General features: G+C 54.5%; 8 protein-coding genes across 8 annotated transcripts; 6 read left to right on the top strand and 2 right to left on the bottom strand.

Moving 5' to 3' along the window:
• Positions 1–985: 985 nt before the first annotated feature.
• On the top strand, positions 986–2,800 carry IWZ02DRAFT_486383 (Alpha/Beta hydrolase protein; the record flags this gene model as incomplete). The annotated part of the gene is made up of 4 exons (XM_066769254.1): positions 986–1,324; positions 1,416–1,553; positions 1,599–1,733; positions 1,781–2,800. 4 exons carry the CDS (start codon positions 986–988, stop codon positions 2,798–2,800), a joined length of 1,632 nt encoding a protein of 543 aa, XP_066626830.1.
• Positions 2,801–4,341: 1,541 nt separating this feature from the next.
• IWZ02DRAFT_6405 (uncharacterized protein) lies at positions 4,342–5,140 on the top strand. Its single transcript, XM_066771002.1, has 3 exons — positions 4,342–4,675; positions 4,743–4,792; positions 4,854–5,140. The coding sequence occupies exons 1-3, from the start codon at positions 4,516–4,518 to the stop codon at positions 5,055–5,057; spliced, it is 414 nt and encodes a 137-aa protein (XP_066626829.1). The 5' UTR covers positions 4,342–4,515; the 3' UTR covers positions 5,058–5,140.
• A 2,124-nt stretch (positions 5,141–7,264) lies between these two features.
• IWZ02DRAFT_6386 (histidine phosphatase superfamily) lies at positions 7,265–9,258 on the top strand. Its single transcript, XM_066771001.1, has 3 exons — positions 7,265–8,151; positions 8,208–8,470; positions 8,531–9,258. The coding sequence occupies exons 1-3, from the start codon at positions 7,619–7,621 to the stop codon at positions 8,995–8,997; spliced, it is 1,263 nt and encodes a 420-aa protein (XP_066626828.1). The 5' UTR covers positions 7,265–7,618; the 3' UTR covers positions 8,998–9,258.
• A 1,346-nt stretch (positions 9,259–10,604) lies between these two features.
• On the bottom strand, positions 10,605–12,407 carry IWZ02DRAFT_6335 (uncharacterized protein). The gene is made up of 5 exons (XM_066770990.1): positions 12,287–12,407; positions 12,233–12,238; positions 12,121–12,183; positions 11,295–12,065; positions 10,605–11,237 (listed from the first exon to the last, which is right to left on the bottom strand). Exons 1-5 carry the CDS (start codon positions 12,287–12,289, stop codon positions 10,713–10,715), a joined length of 1,368 nt encoding a protein of 455 aa, XP_066626827.1. The 5' UTR covers positions 12,290–12,407; the 3' UTR covers positions 10,605–10,712.
• Positions 12,408–12,640: 233 nt separating this feature from the next.
• Positions 12,641–14,677, bottom strand: IWZ02DRAFT_6319 (TFIIF-interacting CTD phosphatase). Its single transcript, XM_066770987.1, has 2 exons — positions 13,605–14,677; positions 12,641–13,558 (listed from the first exon to the last, which is right to left on the bottom strand). The coding sequence occupies exons 1-2, from the start codon at positions 14,604–14,606 to the stop codon at positions 12,959–12,961; spliced, it is 1,602 nt and encodes a 533-aa protein (XP_066626826.1). The 5' UTR covers positions 14,607–14,677; the 3' UTR covers positions 12,641–12,958.
• A 100-nt stretch (positions 14,678–14,777) lies between these two features.
• Positions 14,778–18,589, top strand: IWZ02DRAFT_5968 (glycosyl hydrolase family 47-domain-containing protein). The gene is made up of 2 exons (XM_066770941.1): positions 14,778–15,081; positions 15,132–18,589. The coding sequence occupies exons 1-2, from the start codon at positions 14,918–14,920 to the stop codon at positions 18,163–18,165; spliced, it is 3,198 nt and encodes a 1,065-aa protein (XP_066626825.1). The 5' UTR covers positions 14,778–14,917; the 3' UTR covers positions 18,166–18,589.
• On the top strand, positions 18,590–20,629 carry IWZ02DRAFT_5969 (Aldehyde/histidinol dehydrogenase). Its single transcript, XM_066770942.1, has 3 exons — positions 18,590–19,473; positions 19,563–20,420; positions 20,476–20,629. Exons 1-3 carry the CDS (start codon positions 19,013–19,015, stop codon positions 20,618–20,620), a joined length of 1,464 nt encoding a protein of 487 aa, XP_066626824.1. The 5' UTR covers positions 18,590–19,012; the 3' UTR covers positions 20,621–20,629.
• Positions 20,630–21,653: 1,024 nt separating this feature from the next.
• On the top strand, positions 21,654–24,581 carry IWZ02DRAFT_503965 (uncharacterized protein; the record flags this gene model as incomplete). Its single annotated transcript, XM_066770347.1, has 5 exons — positions 21,654–21,770; positions 21,821–22,178; positions 22,225–23,730; positions 23,791–24,047; positions 24,112–24,581. 5 exons carry the CDS (start codon positions 21,654–21,656, stop codon positions 24,385–24,387), a joined length of 2,514 nt encoding a protein of 837 aa, XP_066626823.1. The 3' UTR covers positions 24,388–24,581.
• Positions 24,582–24,603: the final 22 nt, after the last annotated feature.

The following is a 24,603-nucleotide window of genomic DNA, read 5'->3' as shown; positions in this document are numbered from 1 at the left end:
CGGTGGAAGGTGATCAGAGCGGGGGCATCCAGCGGCTCGAGCGTCGCTTATTTAACCGCCGCCCGCCACGGTCCGCCCGAAAGCGTGCCGTCTGCTTGTCACCCTCTTTCCACCACCGTCTTCATCTCTCACACCACACTCAAACAGTGATTGCCCGCGATGAGAGTTGCTTACCCTTCCATATACTGCCATTGGACACGACCAGTAACGAAGCTTTTGCTCGAATGTTACCTTCATTCATCTTTGCAGCGCTCACCATCGGTCTAAACGGTGATGGACACCGCCTCTGCTGCGAAAGCTCAGATGAGATCGCTACTTCACCTTCCGCCGGTGAGGAACCATGACATCCTCACTTTTGGCTTCTACCAATTTCCTGGCCAGCACGACACCCATCTTGCGACAAGAGCACGGAAATGCGCAGCTCTGGCTGCCTCCAATTCATCCAAGGCAACCACTCGATTCCCTAGGCGCTACTGTGATTGTGGAAGGCTGCTTCTGCTGCGCAACCAAGGAAGGTGCTGAATGACGGATCCGTGAGCGTTGCTGTGGTGGTGAATGAGAGCTCCCGAAGTCTGGACATGGTGCTCCGGTTAGAAAACTCCTTCGGCCCAACCACGGCTCTCGGAGTCGCCATTTTTTTAGATGCCACTAAGGATTGGTACGTCACTTCGAGATCCGATCAATTGGGCTGGGAAACCAACTGAGGTTTGCTGCCGGATTCTGGTCAGTCTCTTTGACAAAGCTCATGTCCGTTTCTCAAGTTGCACGAAGGCGTGGTCTTATCTCGTACTACAGCACAGCAGCCGATCTCACGCTTCCCCGCCAAATCCAAATCCGATCGCGACATGGAGTCATCCCACTCTTGTTCCTGAGCAGCACCCTTGAAAGCCGTTGGTTTGCCTTGACGGTGTCGCAGGAACAGTCACCTTACGCAAGCACTTGAAAACCTCGGCAAGCCTGCAGCCACCTCAAGCATTGGTCCATGATGCATGCACCTAGGATAGCAGCTATAGTTGCCCTGCTGGTGACTGCCACTGTCTCCGCGGATCCCATCGTCACCGTCAAAAATGGGAGCTACTCCGGTCTCTACCTCCCGCAGTTTGGACAAGACCTTTTTCTTGGCATCCCTTATGCTCAGGACACTGGATTACAGAATCGCTTCAGAGTACCTCAGAGCCTGATAGAAACATGGAACGGCACACGAGCAGCAAAACATTATAGCAATGCCTGTCTAGACGCGAACCCAGACTCGGATGTAATCTACGGCATGAGCGAGAATCATCTTTTAATCAACATCGTCAGACCCGCTGGGACTAATATGACTGTAAAACTTCCCATCATGCTTTAGATTCACGGCGGAAGGCAAGTGTCCAGAACGAGACATGCGGCCCAACTGACATTGTCTTAGTTATCAGGTGGGAACGAGCGGTCTCTCAAACTATAACCTCACATGTATTGTGGAGAAATCTGTGAAAATCGGAAAACCTATCATTGGTGCTAGTATCAACTACCGCAAAAGCTCGTGGGGAAACATGTACTCTATTGAACTTCAGGTATGACAGATTCGTGCATGGAGGTCCGTTCTAAACTTTTCTCAGGGCAGTGGCAACACCAATCTTGCGCTGAGAGACATGCGGAAAGGTCTTGCTTGGATTCAAGAGAATGTCGAGGCTTTTGGAGGAGATCCAGGCTCGGTGACCATTTGGGGGGAATCTTCGGGTTCATTCGCAGTAGTAAGTCGGCAGTCTTCAAACTGGACGGATATTCTGACTTTGCTCAGGGTCAACTGGTACTTAGCTATGGTGCTCGTACGGATGATCTCTTTCATCGCTCCATCCAAGAAAGTGGCAGCGCTGCAACTGCGTGGTACAATGGCACGGAGTGGTACCAGCCCATCTTCGACAACATTGTGGATAGCGTCAACTGCAGCTCTGCAGCAGATAAGGTGGAATGTCTAAGAACGATCCCCTACTCGCAACTCTACCCATTCATGAACGCCTCCACGCACCCTGGCCCAGGTTTCTATCCCACCGTGGACGGCGATATTGTTCCAAACTATCTGACTGAGTTGATACGGGCCGGTAAATTTGCGCACATACCTCATCTTTATGGGACCAACTCCGATGAGGGCACCGACAACGCGCCAGTCGGGATCATCAACACGGACGATGATCTTCGAAGTTTTCTCTTGAACGACACGGGCTTCGACTTCCCCGCGTCCACCGTGGATCGGATCATGGAGCTCTATCCGGACGATCCAGCCGCTGGAATTCCGCTCAACACTGGCAACGAGCGCTTCGCCGATCACGGCTGGCAATTCAAACGCGCGGCCGCCATCATGGGAGACGTCTTATATCACGCGCCAAGGCTGGATGACGCTCGACACTATGCCGATCACGCACCTACATTTGTCTACCGCTTCAACACGCGGCCCTTTGAGAACGCCACGAATGCTACCTACACAGACTACGTTGGAGAACTGGCGCCCGCGTACAAGGGCGTCGAACACTTCAGCGAGGTGGCTTTTGTTTTCAATAATCCAAGCACTGTGGGGCCGTGGGTGGGGTACGAGATGCTGAGTGGACTTATGAGCAGCCTTTGGATTCGATTCGCCCATGATGGAGACCCGAATGGAGAAGGTCTGCCTTATTGGCCGAGATACAACTCTGGTGGAAATGCCACAGGACTGAACTTGGTGCTGCAAACCGACCAACAAGGCGGGTGCTATGTTGAACAAGACACCTATAGGCTGGAGGGCAGGGAATTCTTGACCAAGTGGGCGCGTCGGAGGCACGTCTGATGAGTAAATGAGCGGACTTCAGAGGGACGGCGGAAGGTGACGGTGATGGGGCCAGCACGAGGAGTGAAGGGCACACAAATATCAGCCAATCCTACAACAAGTGCGATCGCAGTATAGTCTCCTGCGTCTCTTGTGGCTAGCTGCAATAATCCTGGGGGTCATCTCGGCCATCTTATCCAGTTTGGATGTGCGCCGGTCCTCTGCCCTTTCCTCCAGATACTGGTTTCATCGAGGCACGATCGCGAAGGATCTGGCTACTGGCTTGGTTCTGCGGAATGGAACCGCCCTTGCTTACGAAGTACTTGTCTCGCAGAAAGTGCCGTCTGCTTCTGGCGCCTGCAGGGGCTCACGCGCTCGGTAGCTGAAGTGGGCACAACATCCGGCATCCATCAGCCAAGATCATTTGGCAACGCGCCCGGAAACCCGTCAGACAATGCAAAGTGGTTGGCGACAACGTCGGTGGGCGAGTGAGATCCGGGAAATTCAAGCAGTGCTACGTCTGGTCGATGCCCTTTATGCGACCGAAATTGCGCAATGCCTTGCTCGTCCTCCCCGAGACACTACTCGCCAGGACACAACATGGCGCCAACTTTTTTGTTCTTCCACGCCGTCCCAGACCGCAATCAACAAGCCAGTCAAGCAGAATAAACTTTCAAGCAATTCGGTCAGCGAATTGAGGTCTACTTTCCAGATCAAGGCATCCCGCCGCGTAACCGCCATCCTGCTATGGTAGTTATGACTGGCTCAGGGGACGAGACCGAGGAACAGCTATGGCTCTGTTCGAAAGTCAGTCGGACCTCTGTCGGACCCTCTCACACTACTTCCCCTCAGCAGTCTTCAGCCCGGCGGCAGAAATGGTCGTTTTTGAAAGATTCAATCGAGCCTACATCATGGACCTTCTCCACTCGGTCTGATCATGTCACCAAGCAGGTTGGTCGCCAGTTGGTCAGCATTATCAACCCACCGCTCTCCTGCACCACGGCTGGAAGATGCACTTATCCGTAGATCTTGGACGAGCACCGCAGCCCATGCCTCCAGTTGGCCTAATATGCCGCGCCGTTGAAATGGTTTCCTGCCCGCATCACCACGAGGTAGGTACGTCGACCGGTCTCAGTAGGCCTGTAGGCCCAGACCAAAAGAACCGCAGGGCTTGGTTGGGATGCCCGTCAAAGCGCCAGCCACCACGCATAGGCGGACCGCTCGCCAACGCCCGCTGCAGCCAGCGTCATACGTCAAATCAAAAGTTGCCCGCTGCGCTACGAGAGCAACCACTTTGTCCCAAGTGCCACGACTCCTCTGTGGCGGCTCTCATATTTCACATTTTCGATCCATGGACCAACGGCGAGTCCCGACGTACAGGACCATAGCACACCTGCTCTGTTTGGCCACTGGATGATGGTTCCATGAGGCGCTGCGCTGTAGCGCGATTGGGGCATGCTTCCTCCCGGACACACCGTCACGTTTGGACTGACCTGACTCGCAAAGCCCACAGGGCAACGCTTCCGGTCCGACGTGATAGGTACTCCGGCTGAGACACTTCTATCACGGCATGTGGTGCTATTATATAAAGGTAGGCCAAGTTGAACACTCATTTATCCAGGCACAACAAATTTTGGAGGTTCCCTACCCTTTGATTCACAGATCAAATATTTTTCAATCTCGACATCTTCAAATACTCTAAATACATCCACCACTCTTCCATCTCGTCTTCCGAAATGGTCAATATTATCTCCATCTCCATGGCCCCGTTGGCCCTCGCTCTTCCGGCTGTTGCACTTCCTGCTTCGTTGGAACCCAGAGCCTCCTCTGGATGCACCGTCAACCTTGCCAGCACCATGACTACTCCCTCAGCTCCGGGTGAAATCATCACTATGAGTTAGTTCGCTTAATTCTTGCAGCTTGTTGTATTTTCAAAAGCAAACGCATCTGACAAAAACCACAGAGACCATGATCAAGTGGACAGACTGGACAGACATGTCTTCATTTGACTCTGTACGTGTTACACCCCAGTGTTAGTTCTTTGCTCCGGTGTCTAAATCTAACAACGTGATAGTCTTACTGCGACTGGTCCCACACCGCCAAAGCCCCTTACTCTGTTTTCTTCAAGGCCGACACAATCCCCGGCTACGAGACACTCGACGAGCTCTCTACAGTTCTCCAGCCTTGGGTTGACTCGTGGCTGATTGCTGGAAAATCCGGCGAGCCTAACTCTGGTGTAACTGGTGACTATAACATTACCGGCGTCACTTGTGCATGAGGTCCTGCGAGCCATGCATCAAAAGTGAAAAGGAAAAAGAAAAAGGAGCATTGATGGTGCCGTTTTACCTTCTTACACCCCCTGTTTGCCTATCTTGTCTGCATTTGCATCCGCACTTTTTTGATTTTGCCTATGTTCTTCACGACCTCATGTCCGCATCCTACATATGCTTCTCATCTTCTACCCGCAAAGCTGGCTGGCTGGTCTTTCTGCGCACCTCTTCGTTCCGTTCGCTGTTAAGTACCCACTTTCCTGGTTATCGTTCCATCTGCCCAAAACAGCCTTCTTCATTGCATGCACGCATGCTTCAATGCCAATTTCGTTTACTCCTCTTCAGCGCGTCTCTTCACCATGCCATTTAAAATCGCTTGCCGGGCTGTTTCCGACCCAAAGCGGCCCCGCACACGCGTCATCAATCTCTAGGCTCCCTGAACAGCAAGCAAGCGTCCAGCCTCCACCGACAACCCTTGTCTATCAGGCCCATGCCCGGCCAGCCCTACGACCCAGTTCCGTAGGCGAGGCGCCGCAAAGGCAGTCAGCCGTGGTAGTCCGATCCACTTGATCTCCCTGTCCTTCACAACGCATCACATCGTCGGGCGACACCATGCGGCGTCTCGGGTCAGGTCTTGTCTCGGCTCTTGCGCCTGCAGCGCAGACAACCCCCCGGGAGCAACCGCCAAGCGAAAGCGATTAAACGGCACGTCCGCGCGCGCATCGTGATGGTTGTGGTGGTTGTGGGGGCCGGGCCTGGACCTGCACGCGCGTCCACCCTTCTCTAGCGATATCGTTACGCGTCGGCGACTTTGACGACGGAAAATTCCGCGTTATTGATAATTTTGGTGAGTATGATGCTGAGAAATTGACTTGTCAGCATGGTAAGGCCAGCCACAATAGTGGTCGCTCCGCAGGTGCGATTTTGAGGCGATGGAAAAGAGTGTTGTACCTAGGCATAGTGTCTATTTACACCACAATCGACGGATGCAAGTTCTTGTAGAAGCTCGCTTCCATTATTTCTTTCCTCTTTCCCCAATTTTCCTGGCACCACCCAAGCGCTTCCGTCTGGCGACAAACCAGGAACATTGTCCAGTTTTGCCTTTTGGCCCTCCGGCCGCGGGGCAGCACAACTGCATCCTCCGTCCTCTGAATTCCTTAAAGACTCTTTGATCCCCATTCGCCAGCAAGACCGACAGCCCGAGGTCGCATCTCGGAACGTTTCCTCCATCCATACAGCCGCCGCGCCCCCATATCCATCCACCCATTTTTTCTTCAGTGCTGCTCCTCAGGCCTGAAGAAGTCGGCAAGACCACCGTCGTGCATTCGCAACTCGGCAGCTTGGCAAGGAGGTGGCCGCGCGGTCCAAATGGTCTGGAACACAGGAGGGATGCGCTCGGTGTGTCGGTGTGTGGACCCTTTGCGTGTGGCCTGTGATGTTTGCGGGGAGAGATGGGGGGGGGGGGGGGGGGGGGGGGGGGGGGGGGGGGCGCCTCTTAGGAGGAGAAGGTATAAGAGGGGTTGCCGGGGGACTTCAGGGGCGACTCCCTTTTTCATATAGGACGCAGCGAGAGAGCCCGGAAATTGCATGGAGATATGGGAAACGCCATCGTTTTCTCCTCAAGTCTCTCCTCTCTTTTTCGTCCCTTCCTCCTCTTTCGAAGTGTGTTGACTTTGCTAGCAGTGCTCCAAAGATAAATGGCTGTATCGCCTCTCCTTGTCAATGACCGGCCCAAGAGACATGATGTTCACCCACAAAACCAAGAGACTTTCTGAAAATGAAATTCTACCAAAGAAAAGCAATGGCGATTGCTGCGTTCGCTGTCAAAACAAGACTTCCGAGCCGCTCGCAACAACCTGGTGTAGCATCAACTTAAAATGCTGCTCAGAGACTGACTCGCTTTTGCCGTTCTTTCGCACGCACTGTAATGGCCTGAGGATGCTTAGGACGATCCCCATCTCGTAAATCGTTGCGACAGAAGGATAGCATGCACTGCTGCGTCGATTTCTTTGCGGCCGGTGTTGGCGCAAGTTTAGGGGAGGCCCACATGGCAAAATCCATATTGACTGACCAATGACACAGCAATGTGATGGGAAGTTGAGCTGATGGTCGAAGCTTGCAGTGGAAAGAGAGCGGGATGACGTGGGGTGAGGGAGGCGGGGCCAAAAGGCTGAAGTAGTGAACTTGACAGGCGTGTTTCTCTCTTGCTCAGGAACCCTACCACTTGACTCGTTCCATCTGCACCACCTGGCGGCCATCACGGAAATCGGATGCTTAGATCAATTCCTTCAACTCCATCTCGCTGTTCTTCTCGGCCCACGTGCCAGGCACTGCCTTCATCTCGTTGAGCTCCTCCACTCCCCGCTGCACCTCGACTCGTACCCGTACCCTGCTGGACGTGCTTTTCTTTCGCATATACATGCAGTGCAATCGCTGGATTGGCAATGGACTTCTGCTTCCAAGGCCTCATCTCCGACGGTGCCCTCGGTGTTAAGACTCCCAAGCGCTGTCTGCCGGAAAATGCTCATCAGGAGCGCCCTCATTGGCGCAGCGGCTGGCTTCTACGCCGATGCTGCCAACGTCGCGACGCCTTCCTCGACCGAAGTGCCTCAATACTTCCAAACAAGCCCGGAGCTCTTCGCAGGTCAAATGTCCGGTGCTTACAGCAATCGAGCCATCCATTGATCCATCTAATGCAGGCCCAACCAAGACTGAAGATGCACCATTCCTGGCGCAGACCAACATTGCACCCTTCTCGGGCGTCTCATACATTCCCGTCCAGCCAATCGAGACGCAGGTCCCCATCGCCGGCAACATGGACAATGCCAACATCTTTCAGCTCATGGGCCAGTTGAGCCACTATTTCCCAAACCCGGACGGCTTCGGAGTGGACGAATACGCGCTGCCCCCTGGAACCAACATCAGCCTATTGCACATGGTGCACCGGCATGGCAGCAGGTATCCGGAGAGCTACTCTGCGACTCTTGGCCAAAAGATAGGAAACAGGACCGGAACCTTCAACGCCACGGGCGACTTGGCTTTCCTTAATGACTACAATCAAAAGCTGGGATACGGATTGCTGGTGCCCCTCGGGCATCAAGAGTACGTTGATTAACACCACCCAGGCATATTGATGACACCAGACTGATCAATCTCAGACTGTTTGACTCGGGCGTGCTGCACTACTGCCAGTATAGCCACTTGTATCCGAACAATGGGTCCAAGATCCTCGTGCGGTCTGCGACTGAAGACCGCAGGACGCAGTCGGCAGAGTATTTCCTAGTTGGCTTCTTTGGTCTCGGGTGGACGCAGAACGCCACGTTGGAGCTGATCGTCGAAGAAGACGGTTACAACAACAGTTTGGCGGGATACGACAACTGCCCCAACTCGAACCTGGAAGTCAGCTACGGTGGCACCAATGGTTGGCTCTCCAGTTTCCCTCTTTTCCCCCTTGATGGCGTACTGACTTGAACGCTTCAAGCTACTGAGCAGTGGGCGAGTATCTACCTCGCCAACGCAACAGAGCGCCTCCGCAAGCAAATCTCAGGCTGGGACTGGACCGTCGACGATACATATGCAGCACAAACACTGTGCGCATACGAGCTCGTCGGGCTGGGCCTCTCCCACTTCTGCAGCCTCTTCACGTACGAAGAATGGGTCGGATACGAACACAGCATCGACATCGACTTCGCGGGCAACAACGCCTTCCAAAGCCCGACCGGACGCGCTGTCGGCATCCCATGGGTCGTCGAACTGCTGGCGCGACTCAACCACCACCTCATCGACACACCGACCGCCCAAGTCAACGTGACGCTGGACAAAAACACGGCCACGTTCCCGCTCGACCAGGCCCTCAACCTCGACTTCAGCCACGACACCGACATCATGTCGTTCCTGACGGCCCTCGGCTTCACGCAATCCGCGCCCTTCCTGCCCGCCTCGCACTAAACGGCCAACCGCTCGCTCGTCGCCAGCCACATGGCGCCGTTCGCGGCGCGTCTGGATATCAAAATCATCGACGCCCCGCAGCCCGTGCTGCCCCGTCGCCCCTCTTCTCCTGGCGCGGCTTTCTACAACCCCACGGCTGGTGGCCCGACGAAGTACTTCCATTTTATCCTTAACCAGCGCACGCACCCTGCCGCTGCACCGCAGCTTCCCTACCTGAGAGGTCCGCGATGATGGGTGGTGCGAGTTGGAGACATGGATGAGGACGCAGAAGAGCAAGTTGAGCGAGGCGCAGTATGAGTGGAGTTGCTTTTGGCGATTATCCGGCGACGTCGTATGGCGTTGTGTGGAATGGTGTGCCGGTGGGTAATTCGAGTGCCAAGGCGTGAGTAAGGGGAGATGGTGGGTTGGATGGATGTATGAAAATATGAGGAGATCAGTAGACGGATAGATGCATAGATGACAAGGAATTGTAGAATTAGTGTGTGAGTGTTGGTATCGACCTCGCGGTCTGATCAACCTATCTACCTCTCAACCGCCAGTCTCCAAGACTTGGTGACAAAAGTGGCACCATTCATAAAGACGCATACCACAGGTGAGAGCCTACAAACGCCCCTCATCCAGCGCCCAACGGCGCATGAATGCTCCATGTTCTTTGGTATTATATAACCAAAATGCTCTACAAATTAGTAGTTTTTGTGTACGGACGGACGGACGGATGCGCCCTGTCTGCGCTCTGACGACTTTCGCTACCTACCAGGCCTAGGTGCTCCGTTTCTTCCCTACGTGTGATTCGACATGATCTAGCCTGACCTGGGCATGGATGATCTAGATTCGCAGATGAGGACAACAAAGACGAAAGCAACGATTGACGGCCAAGTGGACAATACCAAAGGCACGTCATTGCAGCAGCTGTAGCAGCAGCAGTACGCGAGTAGTAGATAGTAAATGAACCATTTTTGAGTATGCCTGATAGAGCATCATGGCCACTGCAAGTATCCAGATATCCTCGTTACCCTATCGTATCGTATCCTATCATATCCGTTACCGTCCATCGCCTGTCAATCAAAAACCCTTGACTAACCCAGTCGACCACCCATCGACGTGTGGAGAGGAGAAATGAAAGGAGACAGAAAGGTGAGAGTAAATGAAAACAACACCACACACCACACCGCGGAAAAGGAGTACTCCAGGGCTTCGACGTCCACTGTCACCGTTTTTATCGCCATCGACGCTTGAGAATTATGAGGAGAGGAAAAAAAGAAAGACCCTTAAGATGCATGACCGCAAACTGCCCGGACAGGAGAGGAAAGAGGTAACGGCTGGCAGCCCAGCCGATGTGAAGAAGAACTCTGACGGCTGAGAAAACGGCCAGAGGGAAGGAAAAGGAAACGTGTGATTGGGGAAGTCTCGGAAGTGTGCGTGCCCCGACTTGATCGACGTAGTAGGCGGCGCGAGAGGGACAGAGTGGGGATGACCAGTAAGGACAACGGAAGCCCCATGTGCGACAAACGGCAAGAAGTAAATGGCAAGACCACACGTTTTCAGATCTCCTCAATGGTTGAGGCTTCGTCGTCTGCGGTACTGTTGCCGCCGTCGTCTTCGACCGCCGCCGGAGTGCCATTATCAACAGTGCCGCTGTGGTCTCCTGTCATTCGATCGCATCCGTCAGCCAGACCAGAGCCGCTCCTTGCTGCAAACAAAAATCCCACTTCGGCTCAGACTTCATCAGACGGCGTACCGTTGGCTGCGGCTTCGATGCCATTCAAGGCGCCGCCAAACGAGTTGCCAGAGTCGCGCGACGGCGTCTCCGTGCCGCCCATGCTGTTGCCGAGATGTCCGCTCCCTATATTCACGCCTGGGGCAGAGTTGAGATTATGCGTCTGATGCGTGTGCGCGGCAGCGCTGGCCGAATGCGTGTGATGGGCCCCGTGGGCAGTCAGACGGGCCGTCTCGTCTTCTTCGCCCATGCCGTCGACGTCGGGCCAAAAGCGCTCTTCGAGCCAGCACACTTGCTCGAAAAGCTGCTCACATCGCTGCATCTCCTCCTTGCCATTGGGCGACGTCGTCGTATTGGCGAGCTCGTCAACGAGAAGACGGCAGGCATCAACGAATTTGGAAAAGGGCGCGGACGTCCAGTTCGGGATGAGCTGCTGGTGAAGGGCGACAATATGAGGGTCGGTAGACGGCATGGAGAGAGTAGGCGTGAATGAGGCGGCGTAGGTCCAGGCGGTTCGATAGCACTAGATGGGTATTAGCTTCTTCAAATGACTTGATGGTGAGAAGTCTGGGTTACTCACATGCTCTGTTGCCCACAATACCACCATGCCTTCCAGCAGACTTGCTCCCGTGCTGGTTGAACTGACAAACAAGTCGAGATATGCGCGGGTGATGTGGTTCGGTGGCTCGTCCGTCATCTGCAAGCCGAACTTGGTTGCAGTGATTTCGAAAAACGTCATTTCGCGCCGGATATTATTCAAGGCGCTGATGAGCAGGTCCATGACGCGATAAGTTTGGTTGAATTGGCTGTTGGCAACGACAGGCAGTCGAATTTTGGCCAACATGTTGCCAATGAACCTGATGTATCCCCGAGCATAGTGCGCATCTTGGACAAGCCATTGGCACAGCGCTGGCGCAGACAACGTTCCACAACCGGCATGCGAGAGGAATGGTTGTTGTGTTGCGGCCGTGAATGAAGCCTGGTACTTGTTCAAGAGATGGGCTACAAGCGAAGGATGTTGTTGAGGCGGCGGCGGCGGCGGCGGGGCTGGGTGCGGTGCAATCGGCTGACCTTCACGCGATCGTTTGTTCGTGTTGGGTCCTCGACGGTGAACTTGGAGGTTTGGGTTTGGATGCGTTCCATTCAGGATGCTACGGTTTGGAGTGCTCTCTTGTGTCATGTTGGGGTCGATTGACCCACTGGCACCGGTGCTGTCCCTGTTGGTGCTCTGAATGTACGGCATGGCGTCGGGGGAGTTCAAATACGCCTGGCATGACTGAAGGTGCTCAATCTGCCTGGTCGTGTTCTTTGCGCGAGTAAAACCGCAGTGGAGACATCGGACTTTCGCACACTGGGCGGGTTGTCAGTCGACGCGCGACCGACGCGAGTGAGCGACGTGGGCTCACCTTTGACGGACTTGTCGCGTCCGTATATTCTTGGAACGCATTTTTGATCAGGTCGTTTGCATGCTAAGACGTTAGCCAGGACTGCACAGGGAGACGAAGCATGGCTGTATACCCTTCCCTGGCGACTGTTAGTGAGGTGGCATCAAAAGCTGGAGATGGATCCTACCATTGCGTGCCGTTTGCCTATGGATGACAGCGGTTGTGAGCGGCGGATTTACAAGACTGTTACGATACAGTACGGTTCGGTGGGAGGGGAGAAGACGGAAATCAGGTAAGGCGTCGCTGACCTTCAGACGAAATAAGTCTCTGCCGCGGTCCCGCCGCCAGCCCGCACCAGAAGCGGCAAGGTGTTCCGATGCCGTGACGCTCTCTTACTAAGTGGCCCCGATCGCTTTTGGAAAGATGCTAGCCGTAACCAGTCGACCATGCGCCGCTCGGAAATCAAATTAGCCGACGCCTCGATGCGTCAAGAAACACTCGGGATGTCAGCAGTGCCAAACCCGGCCACATGTGGAACTGACGGAAATCGGGACAATGGGCAAGAATGCTGTTTCCAGTCCGAGGCTTGCAATTCAGTTGGCGCTTTGAGCCTTGGTTTGCGCTCTGCTTCAAGCCCACATTCATCGACGCCCCAGATCAGGAGTATAGATTTTGACGCTGTGAGGTCGTCTGTCATTTCGCCCTCTTGCTATGGTACAAGGGATGCATCTCGTATCATGGACTTGGCCCTAAAAACCCCCACGCCTTTCAGACTCGCACAATCGAGAGTTCCCTAGAGATCTGATCAACTCCCCAAATGATAACGCTGCGCATGTACAAATAGAGCGAACCTGCCCACTCATTTTGACTCCGAGTTCCCGCCGCCAAATACTCCAAACACGGCGCTCTTCATGCCCTTGGTCATTTCCTCTTGAGCCTTCTTCTCTTCCTCTGCCATCTCCTTGAGCCACTTTTCGCCATTTTCGCGGATTTCCTTCTCCATCATCTCGTATTGCTTCTGCCCACGCTCGCGGATCTGGTCTGAAAGCATCTTGCCCTTTGCAAACCCTTCTGCGGCGGTTTCCTCTCCAACAACAAGGCCACCTTGGGCCTTCATGCCTAGGGCTCCTGCAAGCTTTCCAAAGCCACCCCGTCTGGAACTCGAATTTTTGTTTTCGCCAAGCTGCTTCTGGAAGGCTTCGCGCGCCTTGGCCTCTCGGAGGGCAAACTCCGTTGCAATGTCCTTGCCCTCGAATGATTGAATGGCTTTCCGAACATCAGTGATGCCCATAGTCGCAATGTATTCCAGAAACGGGATCAGGGCAACGAGCCCCTTGTCACCCTTCTCGCCATTCCACGGAGGTAGGACAATGGCGTTCTCGGGCTGCTTCTTGACGTGCTCGGCCTTGGTGTCAATGATAATAGTTTTGCTAAGATCGCGGTTCAGGTAGGAGAGATCCTGGCAGAGTCAGCGTGAGAAGTCATTCGCACATGCAAGAGCTTACCTTGATATATTCACCCTTCTCATAGCGCGTCGCCTCCCGGAAGAGTGGCCACATGACAATGCGGAATGGATCAAGCTTCCTAATGACAGGGTCTGCGGCTTGAGAAGGCAGGCTCGTGAAGATGACGAGCTCGTAGTATTGGCAGAGGTAGCGGAGGAAATAGTCGACACCAGGTCGCTTGGCAAATCTCCAGCCATGCTCGCGGGACCACTCACTGTGGATAAGGAGATCTTCCAGACTCAGCACAAGCGTGTATGGAGGCGCGGGGTCGACCTGAGGCAACAGCTTAGGGAAGACGGGTTCAGTGTAGTATCCGAGCGAACCAGACAGTCTCGCCTTAGCACGAGCATAAATAGCCGAAGGTGACCATCCATCCTCGATATCGGGGTATAATCTGGCCTCCTCCTCGGATTCCCATGGCCTTGCCAGATACAATCCACCCGAAGCCAGGAATAGTAATGATGCGATTCCGGTCAGTTTTGCGTAGCGGTCCCGTCGCCTGTCTGTCGACGTTTCGTACGCGGATTTGGGAAGCTCGCCGCCTTCACCGCCGCCACGGCCGCCGGCCTCTGCCTCTGCATTCGGGTCCTCTGTGATGTTGAGAGATGGCTCTGGCGCCTTTTCCTTGGACTCGGACGTCGACTTGAGGAATTCGGCTTCGAATGTAGATGGGATGCCCTGCGTCAAGTCTGGCAGTGGCTGCCTCGGCTGCTGTGGCTGGCGTTCTGTGCCATCTTTGGCGGGTGCGCCAGGGCCCGGTTGTGACTGCGGCGCAGTATTCTTTTCCGCAGATGCATTGGGGTTGAATTCTGCAGCCTGCTCGGCAGAGTCGGACTGCGAGCGAGAGTCTCTTCGCGGCGAGTTGGTATCGGGTCTAGACGGGTTGGAGTTGGGCGCGCGATTCTTCGCGTAGCTTCTTGACCACAGAGCCGGCGATGCTCTGGGAGCTGCCGAGAGCAGCGGCCGGGCGGCAGCGAGGCGGAGAGCTGCGCGCGGGAGCATCACTGGGGCGATTGGGTTTGCACGACGGGCGGAGACGAAGAGGTAATGAAATGAGTGTTGTGAAGTGGAGGCGGAATCGGATGACGATGCGGTGCGGTGCTCTCAGAATTTCAGAGCACGGGCCATGCGCGGACCCGCAGCTTGAGGCTACGTCAAAGTAAACCCGGTCCAAGCATGCCTGGGATTTCTATCTGTCCTCTTCCCAACCTTTCTCCTTCTTGATTCACAGGTGGAGCTTGGAGATAACCTTCGTCTCTCCAGTCGCACTGCCTCTCCCATGCCGTCTCTACGGGCTACCTTATCACTTGGGTATGCTGTCATTTTGGCCGGTGCTGAGCAGGGCCGCACCTAATCCTCGCGCCAGCAATTCCGCACCGCGTTGGGGGGGGCGTCTTAGGTGGACAGCCCTTTTCTGGCTACTCGAATGCGTGGCACTGTCAACATGCATGACTGATGAGCTACTCCGAAACTTAAAGTACAATTTCCGCGCCGTCGCCAGTTATTTTCGAAGCTCACTGTTCGCAGGCAAGAAACGACGGACATCTTTTACCATGGCTATGATAATTACATGAGATATGCGTTTCCTGAAGATGAACTTCGCCCTCTATCCTGCTCATCCCTCACGCGGGACCGCGCAAACCCAGCACACATCGAGGTCAACGATGTCTTGGGCAACTACTCCCTGACCTTGATTGACAGTCTCTCTACTCTCGCCATTCTTGCATCCTCACCAGCTACAAGTAGTGGTAGGGACCCTCTCGGCGACTTCCAGAACGGCGTACAGCTATTTGTCGAACACTATGGCGATGGATCCGAGGGACCTGCTGGTCAAGGAAGTCGGTCAAAAGGCTTCGACTTGGACAGCAAGGTCCAGGTATTCGAGACGGTCATTCGAGGGCTGGGTGGCCTGCTGAGCGCCCATCTCTTTGCGATAGGAGAATTGCCCATTCGGGGATACGAGGCCAAGACTGTCAAGAGTGACGATGGTGAAAGCGGCATTGAGTGGCCAGGCGGCTTCATCTACAACGGTCAACTGCTGCGGCTCGCGCAAGATCTGGGCAAACGAATACTTCCAGCTTTCCATACGCCGACGGGAATCCCATATCCACGGGTCAATTTGCGTACTGGAATTCCGTTCTACGCCAACTCGCCGCTAAACACGGACGCGGAACATGGCCAGTGTAAAGCAGCTTCCAACGAGTCGCCCGAAATTACGGAAACGTGCAGTGCCGGCGCTGGCAGTCTCGTGCTCGAGTTTTCCACCCTAAGCAGACTCACTGGAGATCCTACTTTTGAAAAACTTGGAAAGGCGGCGTTTTGGGCAATCTGGTCGAGAAGAAGCAGCTCCGGTCTGATCGGCTCCGGAATAGACGCAGAAACAGGTCAATGGGTCAGCCCATACACTGGCATTGGAGCTGGCATTGACAGCTTCTTTGAATACGCTTTCAAGTCCCACATCCTCCTCTCAGGCCTCCCTTCCGATCCGATAGACGACCGCGACTCTCCTGAAGCTTTCCTGCGAGTGTGGCATGAATCCCACGCCGGCATCAAGCGACACATTTACCGCGGCCCTATGCACCAACATCCCCACTACATCCAAGTTGATCTTTACACGGGAGCAATGCGAGCATTCTGGTTTGACAGTCTGAGTGCGTACTACCCGGGCTTGCTCACTTTTGCCGGAGAATTGGATGAAGCCATCGAGACACATCTCTTGTATACGGCACTATGGACACGTTACTCTGCCCTTCCAGAACGTTGGTCCACTGCAACAGGAAACATAGAGATGGGACTTCGCTGGTGGGGCGGTCGACCAGAGTTCATTGAGTCTACCTGGTATCTTTACCGGGCTACTCGAGATCCTTGGTATCTCCATGTGGGCGAAATGGCGCTGAGAGATATCAAGCGCCGCTGCTGGACTAGCTGTGGATGGGCTGGCTTGCAGGATGTAAGATCAGGTGAAAAGAGCGATCGGATGGAGAGCTTCTTCTTGGGTGAAACCGCCAAGTACCTCTTCCTTTTATTTGACAATGATCACCCTCTGAACCAAGTCGACGCACCATGGGTGTTCACCACCGAAGGCCACCCTCTGATCATGCCTAAACACCTCCGTCAAAACGCCACCTCCCGGACCTCAAGTTCGGGGAGGCACCAATCAGGAGATTCCACGCCGCAATGTCCTCTGCCTCCCGCACAAGTCCCCTTGACCATGTCGGCCACTGCCGCACGCGATGATGTTTTCCACGCCGCGAGCTTGGCTCGTCTCCATTTGATGCCAAGTCGAGCAACATCGGAGTCTCCTCTCATCGAGTTTACGACTGACCATCCGAGCATCTCGTTGTCGGATCTCCACTCGCCATCCAACTATACGTATTTCCCTTGGACCTTGCCTCCTCAGCTCGTGCCGCACAACGCAACAAGCTCTCGGATGGTGGCTCGGACGACGTTCGATTTGTCGTTTCCGAATTTGCCAAATGCCATGCTCAATACTCTGTCCCTTCAGCGGATCGGAGGAGGCATCATGGTGAATTCGATGAGTGGCCTCCGTCTGGGTATGGTCAGAGAATCCGAAAAGCTGGGACCACAGGCTGGCGAGTCGTCCAACGACATGTTTAGGATTTATGCCGTCTCAAATGTGGCATTGGGAAGAGACGAAAAGGTTTACATGTCAAGAGACCTCATGTCGAGCTTCAACCCAGCTGACCCCTATTTCACGAGAACCAGAGACTTGACGACCCTGGACCTGTTCATTGACGCCCCAGAGGTCACAACTCAGAAAAGTGCAGCTGCATTGGCAGCGGAAAGACTTGGACTGAAGGGGGTCGAGGTGGACACGAATTCCTCGGACGGATTTCTTTCACTGCCTGACGGGGTTCATTTGGAGTCTGTGAACCCATCGCTCTTCTCCAACTTGCTCCAAAATTTCCAGAGCATCCTAACAGAAGGCCTCGAACCTTTGACAAGACCCTCAACTCCGCAGAAGCACTTGCTGGACAAGGGGCGATCGTCCAAGCAAAAGCAAGGCGGAAAAGGCCGCCGCGTGCACCGGATTCAGTACTCTGCCACCCTGTCAACCGGACCGGGAGCCGTGCCCCCACCGTCGGGAAAAGGGGGCGATGAACTGGCGACGAACGACAAGAAGCTACCTTGGCAGAAGATTTTTGTTGGCGACGACAACTGCGACGGCCGTCTGGCACCAGGAATACCAAAGGATTACCAGATCATCGTGTTGAAACGCGGCGGTTGCTCCTTTTCCGAAAAGCTGGCCAATATTCCAGCTTATCCTCCGTCTCCGCAATCCCTTCAGCTCGTCATCATGGTTAGCTACCCCGAGCAAGACAAGGACGAAGACCCAGACGCCGATCTCGTGCAACCTTTTCTTCACGAGGAGCAAAAGCTACCTGGCGGTATCAAGAGACCGCATCCGATCCCCTTGGTCATGGTGGGAGGCGGCGAACAGACATACGAAACATTGAGTAGAGCCATAGGAGTAGGGGTGCGGAGGCGGTGGTGGTACGAAAGCCAAGGGTTGAGGATTGGCAACTTGATTGTGGTGTAAGCATGGGAGAACTGGTGTGGATAGCAGGGCATTCGTAAGATGGACGAGAGTATAGACGTGTTTGGCTTGGTCATGAGGAGGCATGAGCATCTGCTGGTCTAGAGATATCCCACGGCACTTTGCGTTGATGGTTGTTTTTAGTAGGTTGTAGTACTAGATACATGTAGCTGATTCTGGCTTGAGTGAGTTGACACTGGATATGGTGCGCAGTCGTAGCTTCTCGGCTTTTGCGGCAACAGTCAAACTCGGTAGACTACAGACGACGGAGGATTTCCGTCCCTGTTGATAACTGCAGCTGACAAATAACCGGTGGAGACAGGCTAGAAGTCTGGGCATCAAAAGTTCCTAGTGGGGTTGGACACATGGACCAACAACGGTTCAATCATGTTCGAAAGCAACAGCGACATTGCCTCAGACTAATGTTTTGCATGGACGGCTGTCCGAGAATCTGGTCAAAAACGGACAATGTGCAAATGAGTCTCGGGATGTGGGGTACTATAGCAGCCATGACACAGCCAGAGCCACAGAATTCCCTCCGAGATCAACACACCAATCAGCCAGAGGCCCATGTGGCGCTCCCCACCCACCATCGACCATCACCTTTGCCAACGACAAAAGTCTCGCCGTCGTTGGCCAGCCGGCGGCATGTTGTCGACCTCGCTGCTCGGCTGCCCTTTTCGGACCCCACATCCCATCATCACTAGCTCCAACAGGCATCCGATGTCCGGGAGCGCAAGCCCTGGCGGCCGCCCGCCAATGTCTCTCATAAATAAGTCGTCTGCTGCGAAAAGATGACGCGGCCTGTTTCCAGCTTGTGGCGACCTAGCACTCGCAACATCCTCTCACCATGCTCGTGGAGAATGGTACACGATACACCGTCCCGCTGTTGATCAATGGCGAAGAAGTCATTTCGACCACGACCTTCGACGTCACTTCGCCCGCGTCCCACCAGTTCCTCTGGAAGAGTTCCTCTGCCACAAGTGCACATGTCGACTCCGCACTTGCCACTGCCGCTGCGGCGTTTCCTGCGTGGTCCAAGAGCAAGCCTGCTCAGCGACGAACGATTTTCATGAAGGCCGCCGATTTGCTTCAACAACGCGAGGATGAGCTCAAGAGATACATGACAGACGAGACGGGAGGGATAGATCCATTTACTGGTTTCAACATCTTTACCGCGGCAGAGTTGATGAGGGATGTGGCGGGCAGATCCAGCAATATCATGGGTCACGTCCCAATGTGTCAAGATGAGGGAACCGGTGCGCTGGTTTTGAAAGAGCCATATGGAGTCATTTTGGGCATTGCACCTTGGTGAGTGGATCTCACGCGACTTGTCTGGACATTCAAGACAACTCGTTTGTGCTGTCCTTGTGCTTTTGAGGAGGCTAACAATTTTGCAGGAATGCTCCCTACATCCTCGGTTTACGCGCAGTCATCTACGCAATTGCTGCTGGTAACACTTGCATCCTGAAAGGTTCAGAGCTATGTCCCCGCGCTTTTTACTCCATCGGACGTGTGCTTGCCGACGCTGGTCTGCCAGCTGGTGTACTGAATGTCATCTACACGACCCGGGACGAGTCGCCCGCGGCTACCACCCAGCTCATCAACTCCCCAGCCATCAAGAAGATCAACTTTACCGGCAGCACGGCAATCGGTTCGATAATCGCCTCCATGGCTGGCAAGGCGCTGAAGCCATGTCTTATGGAGCTCGGCGGCAAGGCGTCGTCCATCGTCCTTGACGATGCAGACGTAGAACTCGCAGCCTTTCAATGTGCTCTTGGAGCCTTCTTGCACGGTGGCCAAGTGTGCATGGCTACGGAGCGCATCCTCGTCCACAAGGACATCCTTCCCGCCTTTAAGCCCGCCTTCCAAACTGCTCTTGCGAAAGTCTTTCCCGATCATGCACCGGCACCAGTTCTTGTGCAGAGTCCAACAGTCGAGAAGAACAAGCGCCTGGTTGGCGACGCTATAGCTGGCGGCGCGAGTATTTTATATGGCGATCACCAGAAGCATGAGACGCACCCCGAGACTGGCGCTTTCTCGCACACACGCATGCGCCCGATAGTCGTCGAAGGCGTGAAACCTGAGATGGACCTGTATCACGAAGAGAGCTTCGGACCAACCGTCAGTCTCATTGAGGTTCACAGCGAAGAGGATGCGCTAGTCATTGCAAATGACACGGCGTACGGCCTTACGTCCGCGGTCTTTAGCAAGGATCTGGCAAGGGCTTTGAGAATCGCGAAGAGAATTGAGTCGGGGTAAGCAAAATTGTCTTCTGGGTGCGGGTGTGGCGCTAACTTGTTCTTTCTGCAGGGCCGTTCATATCAACAGCATGTCCATCCATGACGAGGCAACTCTGCCGCACGGAGGCGCGAAGAGCAGCGGTTGGGGCCGCTTCAACGGTCAATGGGGCGTTGATGAGTTTTTGAGGTTGAAGACAATTACGTACAAGGAGTGATCAAGATATCCACCACGTTAAGATGCCCCTATGTGCTGTCTGGGAGTACAGAACAAATCCTCAATCAACATAAGAAACCGACCAGACTTCTGGATATGAGCTCCCAACAAGTCCTCTTTGGCCGATCGTCTCCCCCGCATCCGTCCTCTTTGTGGTACTGCTGTGCTATTCGACGTCATGGGGTCTTTGTCCGGGACAAATGAGATACCAACGACCAGCTTTTGTCCAGGACACTGGTCCTTGTCAACAACGCGCCGATAGCTCGGGTCGCGATTCCTGCATGTCATTGATATGCTGAGATTGATGGTATTTCGCTGAACAAGAGTCTCGATTGCTGCTGCTGCTGCTGCTGCCGGGGGTATGGCAAGGACGAGGAGCGCCCAAGTGCACACATCTTTCTCCTTTGTTGACTTCTTGCCCGCGTTTCGACTGACAAAGACTAGAGCTGTACTATTGCACCTATACAACTACAATTTTCTCAACCTGACCCTGACGGTCCGTCTGTCGCTCGTCTGCTGGACATTCTGTTGAAGATCAACTGCCACACCGTCCATCCACAGATTGTCAATCTTCCATATCCAGAAAATTGAAGAGAATCGGAATACAATCTTACAAGGCATCGCATCGAACCGTCATGCCTGCCGCTTATTCCTGCCGTCGAGTCTCTATTGTTTGCTTTGACTGCCTTCACAGCATTCCCCGCATCCCAACACCTCATTCAGCGCTCAGGACCGGCCCCAAACCCCGATTCTTGAATACCGCAAACGGGAACAGTCAATCTACCAGTCTGTAGATCATCGCCACGGCCTTTGCTAACAGGACAATCACTCAGCATCGACTATAGCCTTCAGAGCACCACCAACCATGAGCATGACGCCGGTATGCTGGATGTGGCTTTTACCTATGCCTTTGGGTTGTTAATAAATGAGATGAGTTCAAATAAAAAGCACGCTCTAGGTTTTCGTCCTTCAATTCTTCCTCTGTCTCTTGCACCGTGTTTTGGGTCGGCTCAGGAGCCAACTTCTCTTTCGCCATGTTCTCGAAGAAATCGGTTCTCAGTTTTGCCGTAGTCGCGCTGCAGGCAACTGCGGTGTCGGCTCAGGCATGCGTCAATTTCGCTTTTGCACCTGGAGGCGGCATTTGCAACTCTGTAGGTCTAGTTTCTCGACAGGACTTTTGAAAAATTCTGACCTTTGACAGGATCCATTCGCCGCGGAAAGACTTTTAGCAAACTTGGTCGCAGACGGCTCTCGCCCCGGTTGTGAAGCTGCTGGCATTTATACCGTCCAAGCCACCTATGTGGACACGGCGGGCTCGACACGCTTCGTGTCCGCCATGAATCCTGCCACCATTGAGCGAGGGTTTACCGGCACGGTGCCCTTTAGCTTCAGGATTGCCCAAAGCACGATTGCGGCTGGTCCAGTCACTCTTCGACTTTTCGGAACAAACGAGGGCGGTCGTTTTACGACTCAAGTCTCTTACACCCATGTGCACACGCGGACTCTGCAGTACACGACTGTTACTTCGACCACGACCAGATGGGTCTCGTCGACTTCAAGTAAGCCCTGGCTGCTCCTGGAGCAGACTATACTGACTCGAAGCAGCTGAGACTACCGTCATCGATTTCACTGGTAAAACGACTGTTACGCCGACTAGCCAGCCAACGATCACTCGCGTTGGGCTTACGACTACCATTATCCCCAGCCCGGCTGTGACTGTGTCGTCCTTCTTGGTCAATGACGACAAGACTGTCACCGTACGATCTACTTCTACTTCTACCGTCCGTTCAGACTGCATTTCACCACGGCTCATGCTCCAGCCAACGGGTGGTGCTGCCGCTGCGGAGCCAGCAGTGACAGCCCCGCCCAGCAAGCGGGATGAATTGGAAAGACGCCAGGCCGTGACCGTCTGGTCTATTCCGTACTGCGGTACTGTATTCTCGACGTCTATCATTCCTCGTGGAACGACCTATGTTCAGGCGTTGTCAACGATGGTCGACACCATCACTTCCTTGTCAAGGAACACCATTTGGACCACCGTCACAGCCGCCAATCCTACCATTTTCTTGAATGTCACATCTACGGTCACTCGTATGGGCACACAGCCTGCACTGACCAAGACAGCTGTTGTGAACGTTGCGCGCGCGACTGTGAGCGAGACCATCATCGACACACTCTTCAGGACTGTCTACCCGCCCAGTAGCCCAATCTGTGGCGCCACATTGTTCGATCCCTCGTCTGTCTCGATTTTCCGGTCGTTCACGGGCTTCAACCCAACCTTTGCGAACCTCATTACCGCCACGACGGCCAACTACTTTGCCGGCAATCAACTTACCTTGTCACCCCTGCCGACTAATCCGTCGCTTCCCAGCGGATTCCCGACTCTTGCGCCCTCTTCGGTATCAGTCTCGCCCTTTGCTACGACTGTCACACCTGTCGTCTCGGTCCCGAGCCTTTCCGTGCCTTCGGTCTCGATCCCGGGTGTCTCTCCCGTGCATTCTGCGAGCAGCTCTCCTTCTGTTCCCACTTTTCCGGCTCCAAGTGTCTCGATTCCTGCCATTTCGATCCCAAGCGCTTCCACTGGGAGCAGTTCGAGTCTCAGCGTCTCGGTTCCGACTCTTTCAGTGCCGTCAATCCCAGTCCCAGCTCCTTCGGCTCCTGCGAGCAGCTCCTCTCTTGGTCTCCCCTCTGCAAGCATCTCGATTATCAATGTTTCTGGTACCGGACAAAGCTCTTTCATCAGCGTTTCTGTTCCGTCAATCAGCGTCGGCCCGAGCCCATCGAGTCTGTCACTTCCGACTGCACTTAGCAGCAGCAGCTCTAGCTCGGCTACACCAACGACGGTGTCGTCGTCTGCGACAACAAGCAGCAGCACTTCAGCTTCCTACTCGTCCACAGCGGCGCCTACCGTGCTCTGCCCCAACGGCAACGGCACGATAGTCACGACTTTGGATGGATCGACCTGGGCCGTTGAGTGTACTTGGGACCGCATTGGCGGCGACCTGGGCAGCAAGATCGCCTACTCGCTCAACCAGTGCATCCAATACTGCTCCGAGACAGCCAACTGCATCCAGATCAGCTTTGTCATGCCCAACCCGCCAGGAGACCCGAGTACGTCTTCGCCCTCTTGACTTACCTTCGTTACAAATCTTTGCTGATACTGTGTTGTAGGCCCTTGCTACATGAAGAACACCCTCATGGCACCGAACGTGAACCAGAACATCTGGGGCGCGCGCAAACTGACCAGCGGCTCCGGATCACCCAGCACCAGCAGCAGCTCGTCCAGCACCAGCACGAACGCCATTGCGGCAGCGACGTCCTACCTGGCCGCTCCCGACGGCCCAACCTGTCCCTCAGCCAACAACACGGTCTACACAGTCCCCGCCACCGGCGGCAGATACTTAATCCAGTGCGGCCTCGACGCGGCGGTGCGTCAAGCTCCTTCTCTCCCAATTCAATCGCACCCAGACATGACTGACACTCTCTACGCAGGGCAACGACATGGCGGCGAACCCCAGATGGGCGTCTGTCGACCGCAGCCAGTGGAACGCCAACCTGATGGCGCAGTGCGACGCGACGCCCAACTGCGCGTGGATCAGCGGCAGCGGCAACGCCGGATACTTCAAGTCCAGCATCAATTATCTGTGGAGCCAGCCCGATATTACTGGTATGCGCAAGTTGAGCGGCGGCGGCGCGAGGGTTAAGCGCAACTTTTGGGATAGGGATTGGGGATTCGGCACGTGGGGCATGCGTGGTGTGCACGTGTAAAGCGCTGGTGAGTAATACTGCTGCTTTGTTTTGGAGGATGTGTTAAGGATTGAAGGGGAAAGGGGAGGTTAGGGGGCGCGTTGTGGTAATTGTGGGGGAGAGAAAAGCTCACTGAGCTTTCATTCGTTTGACAGACCTGAGAAGCATAATAAAAGTCCAATCATCTTTGTAATCCTTGACGCATATTGAAGAAGAGATGCTCCGTAAATGACGGCT

This window comes from Phyllosticta citriasiana, assembly GCF_038021145.1.
Source record: "Phyllosticta citriasiana strain CBS 120426 chromosome Unknown IWZ02scaffold_1, whole genome shotgun sequence".
Classification (NCBI taxonomy): Eukaryota; Fungi; Ascomycota; class Dothideomycetes; order Botryosphaeriales; family Phyllostictaceae; genus Phyllosticta; species Phyllosticta citriasiana.
The sequence above is the reverse complement of the archived record's forward strand: the minus strand, read 5'-3'. Positions and strand labels throughout refer to the sequence as shown.